The 17,026-nt window shown below is 33.8% G+C and overlaps 1 protein-coding gene across 4 annotated transcripts in view; it reads left to right on the forward strand.

Moving 5' to 3' along the window:
- Window positions 1-17,026, forward strand: part of LOC111504603 (voltage-dependent T-type calcium channel subunit alpha-1G) — a 639,024-nt gene that overhangs the window by 456,681 nt on the left and 165,317 nt on the right. For all 4 annotated transcript variants that reach the window (XM_074179901.1, XM_074179899.1, XM_074179902.1 and 1 more), the window contains exon 6: window positions 1,666-1,843. In XM_074179901.1, coding sequence (XP_074036002.1) covers window positions 1,666-1,843 — 178 coding nt within the window. The remainder of the gene's footprint in view (window positions 1-1,665; window positions 1,844-17,026) is intronic.

The raw sequence follows: 17,026 nt of genomic DNA on the forward strand, positions 1-17,026 counted from the left end.
AATTGTCAACACAGATAGTTCAAATATATTACAAGACTCTTCAGCGTCCCAAGTTTAATATCAGCAGTTGTTCTAATTGTACTTTTCATATTATTGTTCATAAATAATAATAATAATAATGTAATTAATGTATATAATACATTTGTAACAGAATTCCATTGTATCTATATCTATTGTTCATAATAAAACTTCCTTGAAAATTGAATATTTTTGTTTTTTATTGATATTTTGTCGAAACACTAGTGTTAAAAATATTTTAACACGCTACTTCGTAAACATCATGTTTCAATACCACTGAAAAATGTCACTTTCAATGACAAAAACTGTTTTTCAACGATTTTATTTAGCTTGCCCTGTTTGCTTGGGAAAAATTTAATAATTGAAGTTTGATCCCCTTCCTTATGTCAAATCGATGTGATATTTGGTACACACATTTAGTTTTGATGACAATACAATTCAATAAATTATGTCTCATTGTAAATTCAAGATGGCCGCAGCTACAAAATAGCAGATAACATATTTTTTTCACAACTACCTCAATATGTGTATAAAATGACAGGAATTGACTAGTATTATAGTATACAAAGAACTTTGTCAACTCGGAATCAGGATACAAGCATGGATCTTCCACCCAAATCCAGATTTTGTATCGTTTCGAAGATTGTGTGTCTTTGGGGTGGCTGAAAATGATACGTCGTTAGCGGTAAACCACCAAAGTAAAAGGTTAAAACGTGCCGAGAACTGCATGGCAGTAGGAAGTATGAAAATAAGAAACTAAAAACTCGAAAATAAATTAGGAAAATAAATTTTCATGTAAAATAGTTTATTTGAAAAAAAAAAAGATAACAATGATGTAGATAATGTACTGAAAGCTAAAAAATTATTCGGAAGGTCCTAGGTAGCAGTCATCATACCACTCTCCTTTCTTATAGGGTACACTGAAAAATAGAGTTTATGGTCAGAGGGAATATCAAAATATTGAGGACCTTCAACACATCATTGTAACAGAGTTCGGAAGATTGACGAGGATGGAAATTAATCGTTCACTGAATAATATTCGAAGAAGGGCACATTTATGTTATCATGAACAAGGCCAGCATTTTGAGGATTTGGTGTGATTTACTTTTGTCTCAATATTTTAGTAAATTATCGTTATTTGTTCGAAGTTCTATTTGCATTGAAAAGGACACAATGTCGTACACAGCTCATTTATCAAATTTTGATTGTTGATTTTGTCTCCGTATTTTCTCATTGGCTTTTCAGACGAACCAAACTCGGTGAGATTTCGACCAAATAATTCGAACATAGTTCAAAGTGGTTGTCGTCTTTTGGGATACAAGTTTAAATACATTTCAGATGTCCTAACACTGTTTCTATCGTATTTGTAATAAATTTGTATCATATCTCTGTTTCCTTCATTCGTGAAAGCCATTTTCTGCCAAATTCAGTGACTTGAACAATAACAAAATATCATTAAGTGTAACAAATTGAAAGTAATATCTAGAAACATCAAAGTTGAAGCCTCAGCAATCTACGGGCGTAGTATTTACACATTTACTCAGGTTACGTTAGACGTAACCTTTACCTGATCGTAAAATTTGATAATAGCAGTGTGATTTTGTATTCAACAAATTGTTCAGTAATACAAATAATTTTCAATTTCAGGTATGAGAATATTAGTGATGCTTCTCCTGGACACCTTACCTATGCTAGGAAATGTCTTGCTGCTCTGCTTCTTCGTATTCTTTATTTTCGGTATTGTTGGGGTGCAACTCTGGCAGGGGGTGTTGCGACAACGGTGTGTATTCAATAGTGAACAATTTCCCCACATACCTATGCCAACGTAAGTAATTCAAGGCATGCTTTCAAGTAGAATTAAATTTCAAAAAGTAGATAGTAGGTACTAATGACAAATATGTCAATTGAAAAACAGAACGAACGCTTGAAATTAGATCTTTCAAAATAGCGTTATCAACGTAAAACATTCAGAAGGCATTCCTATATTCACAGTAGTTTATGAATCAAAATCTTTGCGAAGTGCCCCCACAATGAAATCAAAATGACAATCGTCCGATCAACTAATATACGAGTGACTAAGAGAATAAAAATCAGATAAGGTGGAGTAATATACCATAAAATATGGAAATTAAATTACAGTTCATTGTATGATTTTCACTATGGAAGGTTTTTCGATAACCGCGACACGTGTTTCGCTTTATAACATTGAGAAAGGTATTGTATAATGAAACACGTGTCTCACTTTTTGTAAAACCCTTCATTGTGAAAATCTTACCATAAGCGGCATTGATGAGTTTTAATATGGATTTTCATGAAGTATCGGCCAGTTCTATTCAATTATTAAAGCCACTCTTAGATTTCATGAATTTTAATTCTTCTCTGAATAACCAATGAGATTTAATGTACTAATTAGCCAAACCCGGAATTACTTGATTAAGGCATTCTCTTTAGAAAACGAAAGTGTGCGGATGTTTACATGAATTGTACAAAGTTAATCCACGTCAATGCAGTTTCTTGAAAACTTTGGCAAGTGTGCCCTTTCACTCTTCAAAATTTCAAATGCAAAAATGAAACGTTTTCGTAAAATGAAAATTGAATTCAGTCTCATCTCCGAAGGTACATCTCATAATAATATCAGTTCATTTATAAATATTGACAGATCAAAATCTTCATGACTCTCGCAATAAGCGTTCAATTAATAACAAGATTACAACTAACAAAAATATGTTTTATATCTATGAAAAGGAAATATTTCTAGAAAATTTATTTGTTTTAACTTTTCTGAGTATGTGAAAGTTTCAAATTAGGGAGAACAGGAAAAAATATTACCTACCAAAACCCTCCGTCACAGGAAAACAGTTCAAAAGTTCATATATAACTACTACTAAAATTGAATATAGTTACTTCACTCCCGAACTTAAGAATTGTATTTATGAAAAGAAAATATTTTCCGAAGGGCTCAACTGAAAAAAAATCACCGTCTCTGTATCTTTTCTGCTTAAAATCGTATTGAAAATTGTTCTCTATTTCATCGAGTAGAAATTCAAAAATGCAATACCTTCGAACAACTCAAAGTCTAATGGAATCTGAAATTAACACAATTTCAATAAAAAAGTAGCAAAGTGATTTGAGAAAGTTTGACACCATCCTGATCATCTATATCTCGTGAGGTATCATGGAGAAAATCGTGAACCACCATATCATCAAATATTTGGAAGGCTTCAACATCTTGAGCGATCATCAATATGGCTTTAGGAAACAGAGATCAACAGGCGGCCTTCTATCGTATGTCACCCATATTTGGAATAACGCAATCGAGAAATATGGAGAGCTATTGCGCTTGATATTTCTAAGGCCTTTGACCGTGTGTGGCATGAGGGTTTGTTGGCCAAACTTCGATGATATGACTTGTCGGATCATTTCTGTGTATGGCTCTTCAGCTTCCTGAAAGAACGTTCCCTGCAAGTGGCCGTCCATGGATATCTCTCGGATACTTTCACCATCAACGCTGGTGTTCCCCAGGGATTTATATTGTCTTCAACCCTTTTTTTATTGTATATCAACGACTTAATGGAAAAAAACAAGAATCCAATGTATTACTTTGCTGACGACAGCACACTTGTCTCGTCATTCCATTTGGATTCCAGGAAACCGGCTACGGAGGCACATCTTCACCGGCAGCAGGAGGTTGCATATCTTAATGAGGATCTAGAAGTGATTTGGAATTGGGGTGAAAGTAACCAGGTTCAGTTCAATGCCCCAAGAACCCAGGCATCAGTTTTCTCCAAAAAGATGAATGTCTACGAACCGAATATAGTAATGTCAGGTCAGACAATTTCGCTTTCTGCGTCAATAAGTTTGTTGGGGGTTGAAATGGAAACCAATATGTCTTGGCACAATCATGTCGCTGGAATTGCAAAGGCTGCTTCTCAAACGCATGGAACACTGTATACAACCAGAAAACTGTACACACCTCAGAACCTTTTGATGCTCTATAAAGTTAGACCTTCTTTGGGGTATTGTATTCATGTATGGAGGACTTTTCCCAAATATATCCTGACGTTGATGTATTCCATCCAGAAAAGAGCCATCCGCCTGATTGGAGACGAGAACATTACATTCAACCTTAATAGCCTGGAACATCGAAGAAAGGTTGGAGATTCGTTTCTCTTGTATAGATAATTTCGCGGGAAGTGTTCAAGTGACTTGGCACATTTGATTTCACCAAGAGCTGTACATATCAGAAATACGCGACGGACTGTGGTTGCTCATCGTTTTGAGGTTCAACTCAGTACACCTCAAGCTTCACTGTTCAAGAACTCTTTCATCTTGAGAACTGCGTCCATGTGGAATAAACTTCCTGAGAACGTTTTTCTAAATGGATTCAATCTCTAGCGATTCAAATCCAGGCACCGCTCTGAGAGCTCCTTAAGGATTTTCCTGTAGTGCTTGTGTTTTGTCTTGGAAAAATCTAAGTCAGTGATGATATACATAGTATCCAAAATCCATTCCTCTATTTTTCCCGATGAAGTATTATGACAATACTTGTTTTTTGTTACGTAGAACTATCGGCCAATTTCATCACACATCGATATGTTTACTTTTTACTATCGTAAAAGTGCTCCACCTATTTGAAGTTCACCTAAATGTATTCACCATTCAATTTTCAGGGAGTCTTTTTGTCTCTCATCTTCCTTTGTGTATTAGATTCTGAAATGCTCGTATATCTGTTCATCCACTGAAACTGAAACCCCAATGGTTCTTTATCATGTAGAAAATGACAACAGAGATCTAATTTCAAGAGTTTGACGTTAGTAAACCGTATTGAAGTTTATTCAATCGAAGAATAACTTCTAGATAATAAAATCCATAAAATTTGCTTCATTTTCTGTTATTTTTCTGTACACTTTATTAGAAAACCAAATCAAAGCTTTTGATTTCAATCGAAAAAACCCAAGTTCCTGCAGTTTATATATCAAAACGGTTTTGCAAAATAAATATTTATATTTACATAAAACTCCATTGAGAACATCCCATACATCTAATTCAAAAATAATCACCATGCAAGTTTGATCCCCATGTATTTTTGAAGTAACTCAACGCATGTGAAATTTTATGCATCGATTTTGAAATTTTAATTTTTCACCCGATTCTTCCCCAGTTTTTCAAGTATTCCCCTACAATTTTCAGATTTTGCTTAAGGTGTTCCGGATCATCATTAAATAAATTCACAGGTTCGCGAGGTTTCTAAATTTGATTTCACGAAACGTCGATGAAAAGTTCAGTTCAATTGGAGTGAATCGTAATACCAATGTGAATCCATTATTTATTGATGACTCTGAATCCATGGTAAAAACTATACTACAAATCATCCAAATCGGTCATGAATCGTTATTGCTTTTGGATATTAATCAACACTCTATTGTCACTGTGACTTTCAACAAATGCTAGAAATGTGTAATTCAAATTTCATATACCCATATAAATCAAGCTCAGTTTTGTACTGAATGGCAATAGCGGATGATGCTTAACTGCCAGAAACTTGTATTTCCATCATGAAATGTAACATTTTGGAAGGTGATTCTTATGCTCAACATTGACCCGTTTCCAATAAATAAATAAAAAAGTGGTGAGGGTGATTATTACTACTACTGCCCTACAATGATGAGCGTTAGAATATACCCATGCAGAATCAAGTGTTTCAAGGTAGGAGTTCTCCTAAACGACTCTTGAGCAGCAGAAACAGAATCTGCATCAGGAGAAGAAATAAACTTCTGCGCAGTTCTGCAAACGCTTGTGGTTTACCCAAATCAAGGGCGAAAAAGCTCAATGCAATGTGCTTTCAGATGCTCTCATATGAATAGGTCCATTAAGATGAAAATCTTCCACCTTGAATATCCTGTACAGACCAATCAACTGAAATGTCTTGGGTCCACCATTATGGCTGTCGTAAAAATTATTCAAGAAGACATTCCACAGGTACTATTCCAGAGCTGCTATCCGGCCTTGTTAGTTACAGGTTGCCTGGGAGAATCAGCCCCACGAAACGAATCACATGATACTTTTTCCCGAAATAAGACATTTGTAATGCTTACCTACTTGATAACAGTTACTCACTAGTCTGAGTAACTGTTACTATGAACCTAAGTCTATGAACTTTGTCGTGGACTATCCTTCACAATGCAATGAGAGCAAATACACTGTGCCTGCCCTTTCGTGAACCGGATCTGATTTTTCAGTCTCACTTTTGCCAGCCAATCTGAAAGATCACTTTTTGATTTGATTTTGATTTTGTTGTAAAACTAGATTCATTTGATTGAGTTCAGATGCAATCACTTCAGACCTACCTACCTCATCACTAAAATAAATATTTAAAAAATTAAACATCAATCTGAGAGATGCCTGTAGGTTTGTAAAAATATAACTTTAGGAAGAGTTTTCTTCCGTTTTATACATCAACTATTACATAGAATTATACGACGGGAATTTGACAAGCCAGCTAAAAAAACCAATCGTAATGTGACAGTTTTCACAAAAAAACTCATCAGTAATGTCCTTTTTATTCCAGGTCTATACTTTTCAGTTTTTCATAATTTCCATTGTACACTATTTTCATTATACAGTATTCATCAATCAATTCTAGAAACTCCATATATTTAATGAAATTTGTTTTGACATATTTATAATTCATGAGATTCCAAGAATGTTTAAGAAATTATATAATCATCCATTACAACTTGTGTAACTAAATTATCATTTTCAGTGAGATGAAACAGTATATTAATCCTACTTGTTTACATTGTTTTGAATCTGGTGGAAAAGTCATTTGTGCTGATGATACTGGTATCACACAAACTTTCACAACTTGGAACAAATTTCACAATCAGAAATAATTATTTTGGAAAAAATTTGTCCGTAGATTCCAGAAATAAAAACGTCTCACAAAAATTTGCCTATAGAACCATATTGAAAAGACTTTTGCGTTAATACAGTGTCAAAGAAGTTGACTACTTGAGGTCGAGATATTCGGTCATAATATCTTTAACAACAATGTCAATAACATTCTCGACAAAGTTACAACGGCAACCTGGACCAACAATGATTAAAAGTAATGATTGGTATCTTCATGATATGCTTGATAACTTACATGAATCCAGGTTACCTTTATGCTATCTGAGTAATACTTTGAGGTGGAATTAGAAATGATCATCAACAGCTACAGAATATCTACAGTACATAAGCCAAAGCTGGATTGAAGCATTACTATTGTTTACTGACGCGTCCGAAATAGATAAAGAAAACGGGTTCCGAAAGTCACATGGCTGAACTCTCCAAAGCACGCTTTGCTTGGAATACTTGGGTTGAGGAGTTTTTCAAAAGGAGTACCAACAGCAGCAACTAAAGAGCATTGAAAACTCCAAGTATAAATACAGAACTTCAAAATATTCCCAAGATATCTGAACAAGGTGATGTCCTCGCCATAAAGCAATCGAGTATAACTTTCTAACTCTTCTGTGCCCTCATAACATACAAAGAGTATCTACTATTGCAAAGGTAATAAGACCAAGAAGATTCTCCTGAAAAAATGATAAGACAAAAGCAATAAAAATGTTGATTAGTTTTGACTGAATTTTGTTTCGGTATTCAATAAATGGGGAATCTGGTTGGCAAAATAAATGACGTTTTGTGTCATTCAGAAATGGAGCATAGGAATCATCTTGAATCAGTGAGTAATGTTGTCATTGATTATGTGTTACGTTGAAGAACAATTAGATTTATTGGATACAGAAGTAGTACAGAAATCCGCGAATTAGTAAATTCAATTCACTTGACCACTGTAAAAAACAATTTCCATTCCATTGATTTCATTTATAATAGAGTCACCAATAAATATCAGATGATTTGTCAGTCAGTTTATTACCATGGAATATCCTATTTGAATGGTGAATGGTGGCTTTGGTTTGTTCCAGGGACATACCGAAACAGTACGTTGTACGCGTGCCTTATACGTAAGATCACATGCTGATAGCCAGCTTGTATTCGGTGTGCTTCACTCGTTCCATGTATATTGTCGATGTCCAAATCTCGTCTCTCACTGTCATTCTTACTCAATTCTTTCAAACTATTTGCAAGAATAGTGAACAACTTATTTCACTTCATATATCTTCGTGTGGTTCATAACTTTTTCAGAATTCGTCGAATACAGTCAAAGCCGAACCCATTTCAATCAAACTAACTGGCATATGTATGGGAGAAACAAAAATGATGCCAGGTAAATAACAAATGAGCCTCGTTGTGTGAAAGCTACTTTACAGGTTTTATGGTTGTGGTCTGCAGCTTTTTATGCCGGACGTTTCGCCTACTACTGCAGTAGACATTATCAAAAGTAATGTGGTATCGGTCGTAGTGCCCGAGTTGGCGTTCGAGTTATTGTTCCCCTTGTTCCTAACGCAGACACTATGATGCTTGTATTTGTCTCTGGCTTTATATCATTATTGGTGGGCATGGCTTTGTTTCTCTTAATTGGACTACATGACCTTGTTTGTGTTGCATAAAGGACAGGTAGCCAAATTTCATAATTGTTCATTGTTTCTTCTCTTCTATTGATATTGCGCTGTGTTTTCAATTTTCTATTGCCTCTTTATGCAGTATATTTTTTAATGTCCCCCCTTTTATTTTTTCAACGGGTCAACTCAAACAATTGAAATTTGGTGTAATGAAATCAATGCATGAATACTTCATTCTGAAGTGAAACTGACAGATGAACCTTTCAAGATGGAAACTAGGCGCCATCTGGAAAAGAAAAATTGAAAGGAAAGGGGAGTCTTGTGATACATCATTTTAAAGTTCCTGACGAATAATTCACAACCCTAGAATATAATGTCAATACATTCAACTACTACAAAATGACGCAACTTTTAATAATTGCCTGAATACATTGACATTTAACTATATAATAAGCTTAAGGTCAGTTCAGAAGATGCTCGAAATGGTTGCCTTGAACTTTTTGACATATGAGCAGCCTTTTCGATATTTCACGCCGAACAGTTTCGAACACAGTAACATCAATATCTCTACAAACATTTATTATTATCTGCCGTATATCCAATATTGAAGCAGGTTCAGTTTCGTATACCTTTTGCTCCAAATAGTCCCATAAGAAAGTCCAAAGGTGTCAAATCTGGTGAGTTGGCTGGCCATTCTGTAGAACCTCGACGGCCAATCCAACTACCAGGAAAAGTAGTACTCAAATAGTTTCTTACTTGTCTGGAGTAATGTCGTGGTGCTCCATTTCGTTGGAATACAATATCCATATCGAATTCATTAGGATTTGCTTCGACAATTTCAGTGATGAGAGGGTCAACAGTAGTTTCCAGCATATTCATATACAGTTCTCCTGTTGAATTCTGATCAATAAATATAGGTCCTACAATATGGTTTCCCAATATTATTGCCCAAACGTTAATTTTCTCTTGATATTGGGTATGTGTTTCCCAGAAAACGTGAGGGTTGGTGTCACTCCAATAACGTGTACATTCGAGGTAGGATGCCTTGCAATGGTTTCCGTCATGATCTAGCAGAATTCTGTTCGTCGATCAGGGTCATGTTCAGTTAATTGGTGTACCATTTTAATTTTGTATGGATGATACCTATTTCTCTTTAAAAGTCTCCACAAAGTAGAAGGAGACACCTCACAAACATTCGCGACAGAATAAGTACACTGTTCAGGATTTACTACCATCTCACCAATTATTTGCACTCGCTGTTCTTCCGGAATGCACGGATGACCAGGGGGCTTTTTATTATGTATACTACCGGTAGTTGTGAATTTGGATACAAGTTCCCTCAAATATTTTCTACATATAGGACGATTCGAAAAACCTATAAAAATCGCTTCAATTTTATCTTCCAATGGACGATAATTGACCATTTTAGAGATTGTTGAGGTGGTACCTCTCTACTAGTAAAACCAAAAATTAAATGAGAATATTCTAACTGAACAATGATGTCCATTGTCGTACTGATATTTTTTTGTCGTTTTTATAAACAAAAAATAACTCAACAAAACTTATCGGGTTGTTGGAATTGCCATATGGCAGATTAAAAGAAATATTTCTAGAAATATCGATATTAATGTGTTTGCCTTCAGGAAATTATTAAATGTTCCGCCATTTTGTAGTAGGTGACGATATTGACTTCATATTCTAGGGTTGTGAAGTATTCGTCAGGAGCTTCAAAATGCTGTATCACAAGAAACCCTTTACATTTAATTTTTTTTCTCAGATAGCACCGAGTCGCCATCTTGAAAGTTTCATCTGTCAATTTCACTTGAAAATGAAGTATTTATGCATTAATTCGATTATCCCAAATTTCAATTTTTCGAGTTGACCCGTTCAAAAAATAAAAGGGGGGGACATTGAAGAAATGCACTGTATATTTTTGGATATAGAGTAGTATATATGTAGAAAGTAAATGGCAATACAAATTCAAAAACACAGAGTAAATTCCGAAAGGAAAGAAGAGACAATAAACATTGATAAAATTTGGCTACCTGTCCAAAAAGGTTACACAAACAAGCCATACACACAAATAATAATATAAAACCAGAGTCAAAAACCGGCATCGTAATTTTCACGTTGGGAACAACGCGAATAACAACGCGCGCATCATCTTGGGCACTGTGACCGTTTCCACATTACCACTGTTACCAAACCGCCGTTGTAGACGGAACGTCAGGCGTTTAAACCTGCACACCACGGCCAAAACACCCGGAAAATAGGTTTTACACAGTTATCTGCGGTCATGAAAGTTTACACTCTCTAAGCCTCGTTATGTTACGAGTTTACGTCATGACAGACAAAGCTCGAAAGATGCATATGCATGAACAAACATGAAGAACATCAGGAATATTGAAATATTTCACCCAAATAGCTGACTGGATAAAACACAATATACACGATGAAATTACAATGATTTTGAAAACTTGAAGAGATTATCTGTTATTCCTGGAAAAAAACCTTCTTCATTTCTGCGCAATACAACATCACTTGCGTAATTTGGTTATTTCCGTTAAGGCGAACTGCTAATAATAAAAGATAAGCATCCAAGGTATCTTCAACACGATGCTTTTTCTACTGTTCAAACCATGAAGACTTCCATGGTCGGAATTATTTTTCCCCAATTATGGTAGAACAGGATTCAACAACACCTGCAACTCCAAAATCCATTCATAACATTAAACTAGTGAAAATCAAGTAATATTTAAAGTCGGTAGAGTTGCAATTATTTTTTTTAATCAATTATTATCATTTTCTCTATTAGGGTAAGAGAAATAATTACGAAAAAATAGTAGGTATGGCAACTATGATCCTTCCAAATGGGAAATGGAAGGTATTCTCTACCAATTGTATCAGTCATCCCATCATAAAATTGAAATTCGATCTTCATCAATGAGTGTATTGAATGTTCTTTTTCGACCGAACCAGTCGAATTCAAAAAATTTTATACTGCATGGTAATTCATCGTCAAGTAATTCAGGTCCACGAAATGTTAATAATAAACTTGTTGTCACTTTTCTACGGTGAAACTAATTTTGAATATCTTCATAACTTCTCTTGATATCCATTGAATCAAAAAAATATATCAAATCATCTAAAAGAATAATTTGTTTGTGGCCAGTTTCAACTCCCTTCACTGTAGGTTAATGCACATGAACACCTATCAGAAAACAACTACTTCCCAGTGAAAAGGTAGTGTCTATCATCAACATAAAGTCGATGACTGTGGGTTAGGTAGTTGAGACTGGCCTGAACGAATTGGAGCAGGGGAACCCACGATGCAAAATGGGAATTTACTCGAACGTCATTGAGTCATATTAGGTTGCAAAGCTTAGATGATAAGAAGAAAAAAATGTAATATAATATATACCTTTTCATCGGTGGGGGAAGCGGCTATAGATTTTCAAATATTTAAAAAAATACTGTTGCATGGACATACTCGAGCGCGTTAGATATTGAAAGCATCAATGTCCTAAGTATTTTCAATAATGTTGGTATGTTAATCTGATCGTTTGCATGATGTGGGTGATTGTACGTAAGGGTTAAAAGTGAAAAAAAAACTTCAATCGAGTGCGTCAGATTTTCTAAGGGGGTGTTAAGTGCAACAAAAAAGCTCTCATTCAATAATCTGACGATTTCGATCTGACGCAAACTGGCGGCCATTATTATAATGTGCAAAAAAAATTCGCTATTTTGAAATACTCAAGCGCGTCAAATTAAAATATATATGGTTCTTCTTTATGTTTTAGACGTGCTGTCTCATAATCTGACGATTATCTAGAGGGATACGCTTAATCTGACAAAAATGATATTTTTTTTTTATTTTTCTTCAATTCTTTGGACTTAATTAATTGAAAAGTCCAGGAAATAGCATGCAAATAAATTACTGTATGTTTTTAAAGTAGAATACTTGTATTTATAAGAAAATAATTTTGAAAAAATGCTCAAAAAATTTAATTTTTCACAATCAATTGATTAATTATTGAAGAAAAGAGAAATGAAACTGTCTGTTTTTACCACTTTTATTTGTAACTAACGTTACTGCAATTTCGTCCTATAAGGACATTTTCAAACTTATACAATATATAAGTTTAAAAATGTCCTTATACAATATTTGTAACTAACGTTACTGCAGTTTCGTACTACTTATACAATATATAAGTGTGAAAATGTCCTTATACAATATATAAGTTTGAAAATGTCCTTATAGGACGAAACTGCAGTAACGTTAGTTACAAATAAAAGTGGTAAAAAACATAGACAGTTTCATTTCTCTTTTCTTCATTATGATTTCCTACCACGTAGTAACGGCTACATCCATCAATTAATTGATTAATTAATCATCATCTTCATCACGAACGAGTCTCTGTGATCAGCTGTGATGGCGTCATGGCAACAGAATTCAGAGTGGGGATGGAGTGAGAGGGTAATAGATAGAGAAAATGTGAATAGAGAATAGAGGAATAGAAACTTGGACAGGGAAATATAGGTATCACACAGCTGCAAGCATTGAACTTTATCGACGAATTTTTGTTATTTCGGCTTGCGGAAATCGTCATATTATATATTTTTCGTTATCCTCAAATTATTTCCTTCAAAATAAAAAATTCAGCTACGTTCGAGGATGTCGAAATGACGTTATTTTTTTACAACTTTGCTGCCCTCCCCTTTCTTTACGTCACTCTCAAATTGTCAGATTACTCGAATATACACTTTTTAGCAGGTAATTAACTCACTCTACCTTAATCTGACGCGCTCGAGAATTTTTGACGATCAATTTTTTTTTACTAATCTGATCCTTTATCCCTCACAGGCGGCCTTATATATGTAGCTCATATTTGGTGGAGGTACTTAACCGGGTACAAGGTATACCCCTGTATATTAATCTGCCGCGCTTTAGTGAATCCCGAAATCTCCGCTTAGGCTCCCCTATTATTGGCCTTTTAGATGATTTGATTTATAGCCAGTCTTCAAGTATGCCCACTGACTCTATGTGAAAGTAGCTTCATTTGTATTGAACAAATACAGACTTAGTCAAACCACAAACTTATATATTTTTTGTTCAACTCATTCAAAATATTTGGTAGTAAATAATTGGTGAAATGTTCGGCGTCTTCTCCTGCACAATGCAAATAATATTTTCTTCCTACTAAGTGAAATAAATGACGAAGTTATAGCTAACAAGTGACACATATTTTTGAAGAAGTTATGAACCACGTTTCTCTCCTGAAAAATATATTAGAAAATCAAAAAAGATTCACGATGAACTATGCTCTGACAAATTCTACTTTACACGAAATTTATACTTCAATAGTCCTCGAATCTTGTTTAATTGGTGGCATGATTTCTGTTCAGCATGTGGTCCTTATAGTTATTACAATCAATACTTAACTCTCAATATCACACAGACATATTTATAAAGGGTCACAAATCAGTGTTATAAGGGTATATTTTTCCTGTTGATTGTAGATGATAATATAATCAACTGTCGATCATTCATATTCAAAAGAGTTTTCTGCGAGGAATATAGATAATTCGTATTGTAAATGTAAGCCACATCTTGAAAAACTATCAATTCCATATCGGAATGAAATAACAAAAAATATATATTTTACTCAAAAAATTGTTGAATAGACAGATTTTTTTTTAGATATTTCAAAAATTTTAGCAGATAGTTCAACAAGTTCTAGAAGAAAAACTTTTTGATGTAAAGTTCAAGTTTGAGGAACTCTATTTGATGATACTTTGGTAAAGCTGAAAATACCCACCATTCAACATTTCAACATTTTCTATTCTTTTGAATGATAATCTGAAAACTTTCGAGGAAATTCTTGTTACCCGAACTCATTAAAAATCAAACATCTTCATAATATTGCCGATTTTTCAAAAATTGAAGCTTAGCAGACTGTTCATGTCTGAAATTATTTCGCTTCCTGACAAAATATTGACAAAAAAATTATAAGAAATATTTCAGAAATTCATTTGGTTTCAGGAAGGAAAAAATAAGTATTAGATCCATATTTGTTTCCAAAATTTTGTTCAATAAAGGGATGTATTCTTTCCATTGCATTTTTCAATAGAAACAATTTATTGAAAACTGAAGCCCAATTCATGATTCAACATCAGACGCTGTTTCGACCTGCGATAGATCTCATCAGTGATGCTAGGATGATTTGCAAATTCATTACTAGACTCAGCTGTGCTCTAGAGAAATGTTAAGAATTTTTTTTTAAACGACGGCAAACTGTGGATGAATCATTTATTTGTAATAAATTTTCAAACAATTGATCTAGATAATTATGTTCAAGCAGGATCAGTTAGGAGGGGGGTTTTTCAGAGAACTGTAAGGATTTTTATATATTTTCAGTGTAAAATGACGAAAACCTGAGTCAATTTTTTATGAAGATTCATGACGAATATATATATCTATCAAAACTTTTCACAATCTAGACTATCAAACAAGGTTAATATATTGATGTTCCTGCACCTACGAAAAAGTTTTGTGTTTCCATTTTGTTTTCTGTGAAGACTATTTTTCTTTTCATTCACTGAAACGATCAGTTACTTTCAATATTTTGACGAGCGTTTTTGAAATATATGATAATTGTAATGAACATTTTCATTTTATGATCTGTTTTCACGCGCCTTATGTAAATTTACAGCATTTCTAATATAATGTTTTCGAAGTTTGTTCTTTATGCTGACTCAACTTGTATCTATCTATCTATCTGATTATGTTAATAACTGGTGGATATATATGTCACTGAACAAAAATGCTTGTTAGTGTTACAATATGAAAAGTTTTCATAGTAATGTCTAAAATGAGAGATAATATTAAAACTATGATAAGGATCTCGATTTTCAATACGATGGGAAGATTCTGCAAAAAATTGCTGGTTCTTCAAATTTTCAGTGGGACTGTTCCCTCTCAAAATTTGAAATGTGTATTACGGTTCAAACGCTCAAATTACCTGATTGTAGAACTCAATAGTTTCTTTTTCGCTGAAAGACACTATTCCATTATGGAAAATTCACCATAAGTTTGTTTTGGTTTTGAGTTTGTACTGTTCCGAATCGTCCAAAATCAGTGAGTGGACTTTGTAATAAAATACTGAACTTCTTGAGAAACATAGTTGACTCTGAGTTGAGGGTTGTGAAACTATCTACATTTTTCAAAGCTAGTTACGAAATTATTTTGTCTCTTATTGAAATCCTTCTTTCTAGGTCTAAAATCGATTGCATGTTTTCAAATTGTCATATATTTTCACGTTATTTCCATGATCGTTTCATTATACAAAATTTTCTTCAATGACTGAAATAATATGAGCACTATCAACCAACTCGCGCAACTATGAATTTTGTCAAATCACGTTAAAAAAATTTATTGAAAAAATATATTCAGCCTAAAACAAATATTTTATTTTATGGTGATGAACCTTTACACGAAGATATCTGAACAATTTTTATCAATACAGGTATATTTTGTTTTCCATTCCATTGAATTTCTCAGTTTCATATTCATTCAAAACATAATTTGGATACAAAAAGCTTCATTAAATCAGTGAACACTCGAATAAATCGACTACCAAAATTTGAACGATCACTTGATATTCCATTCCGAATTTATAAACCTCGTGCATGCAGAATTAATTGTCTGTGTATGATGTAGCATTGTTGAATTTCGAAAATAATTATGACATTCTCGAAAATTCAACTGACTCGATAATCGTACCAGTAGAACATTATTACGATTACATTTCCATTGTTGCATGTTCATGTAATGTGGTTGAATTTTGATTGGAACCATTCACATGACCTTTTCGAGACGTACAAATTAATACATTTTCCCGTACATTTGCTGTTACAAATACCAACAAACTCTTTTGAAATACACGAAATTCTCGACAGTGCGTTATTTTTTTCATTTGATATTTTATAATGATTTCATATTTTAGAGAGATTTAATGATATTGCAGTTCAATAGCCTTCATACGGTAGTTAAACAATGAACTTTTTTCACAAAATAAAGGAGGGGTATTCCATTTTCGGGAAAGAAAGTTTTTGGCCTTTACTTCTCCATCTTGATACAAAAATGTGTGAATCTTCCAAAGAAAGGAAGGAAGCAATCAAATTCAAAAGTAGTACCTCTGTATGTAGATCATGCAAAGAAGTAACTTCCAGACACAAACTGGAAGAAAAAGCCCTTTCGAAACAGTTATTTTCATACAAACATTGAATTACACGAAAGAAAAATACTTTTGAAATAAATAATTTTATATGAACACTGAATTCTACGAAAAACACTTTTCTCTATTCCGTTTCTATTCCAAACATTCGTAATGGGATCGAATCAGATATCATTCACGGGATTCCTACACAATATAATTGATGAAAGAAGTAAAATTTCACTTACATGGAAAACTGTCATCCTCGCTGCTAGACATCCGATA

The sequence above is a fragment of the Leptinotarsa decemlineata genome, unplaced genomic scaffold (genome assembly GCF_025532065.1).
Source record: "Leptinotarsa decemlineata unplaced genomic scaffold, Ldec_3_MD MMD2_tig00026282_RagTag_RagTag, whole genome shotgun sequence".
Lineage (NCBI taxonomy): Eukaryota > Metazoa > Arthropoda > Insecta > Coleoptera > Chrysomelidae > Leptinotarsa > Leptinotarsa decemlineata.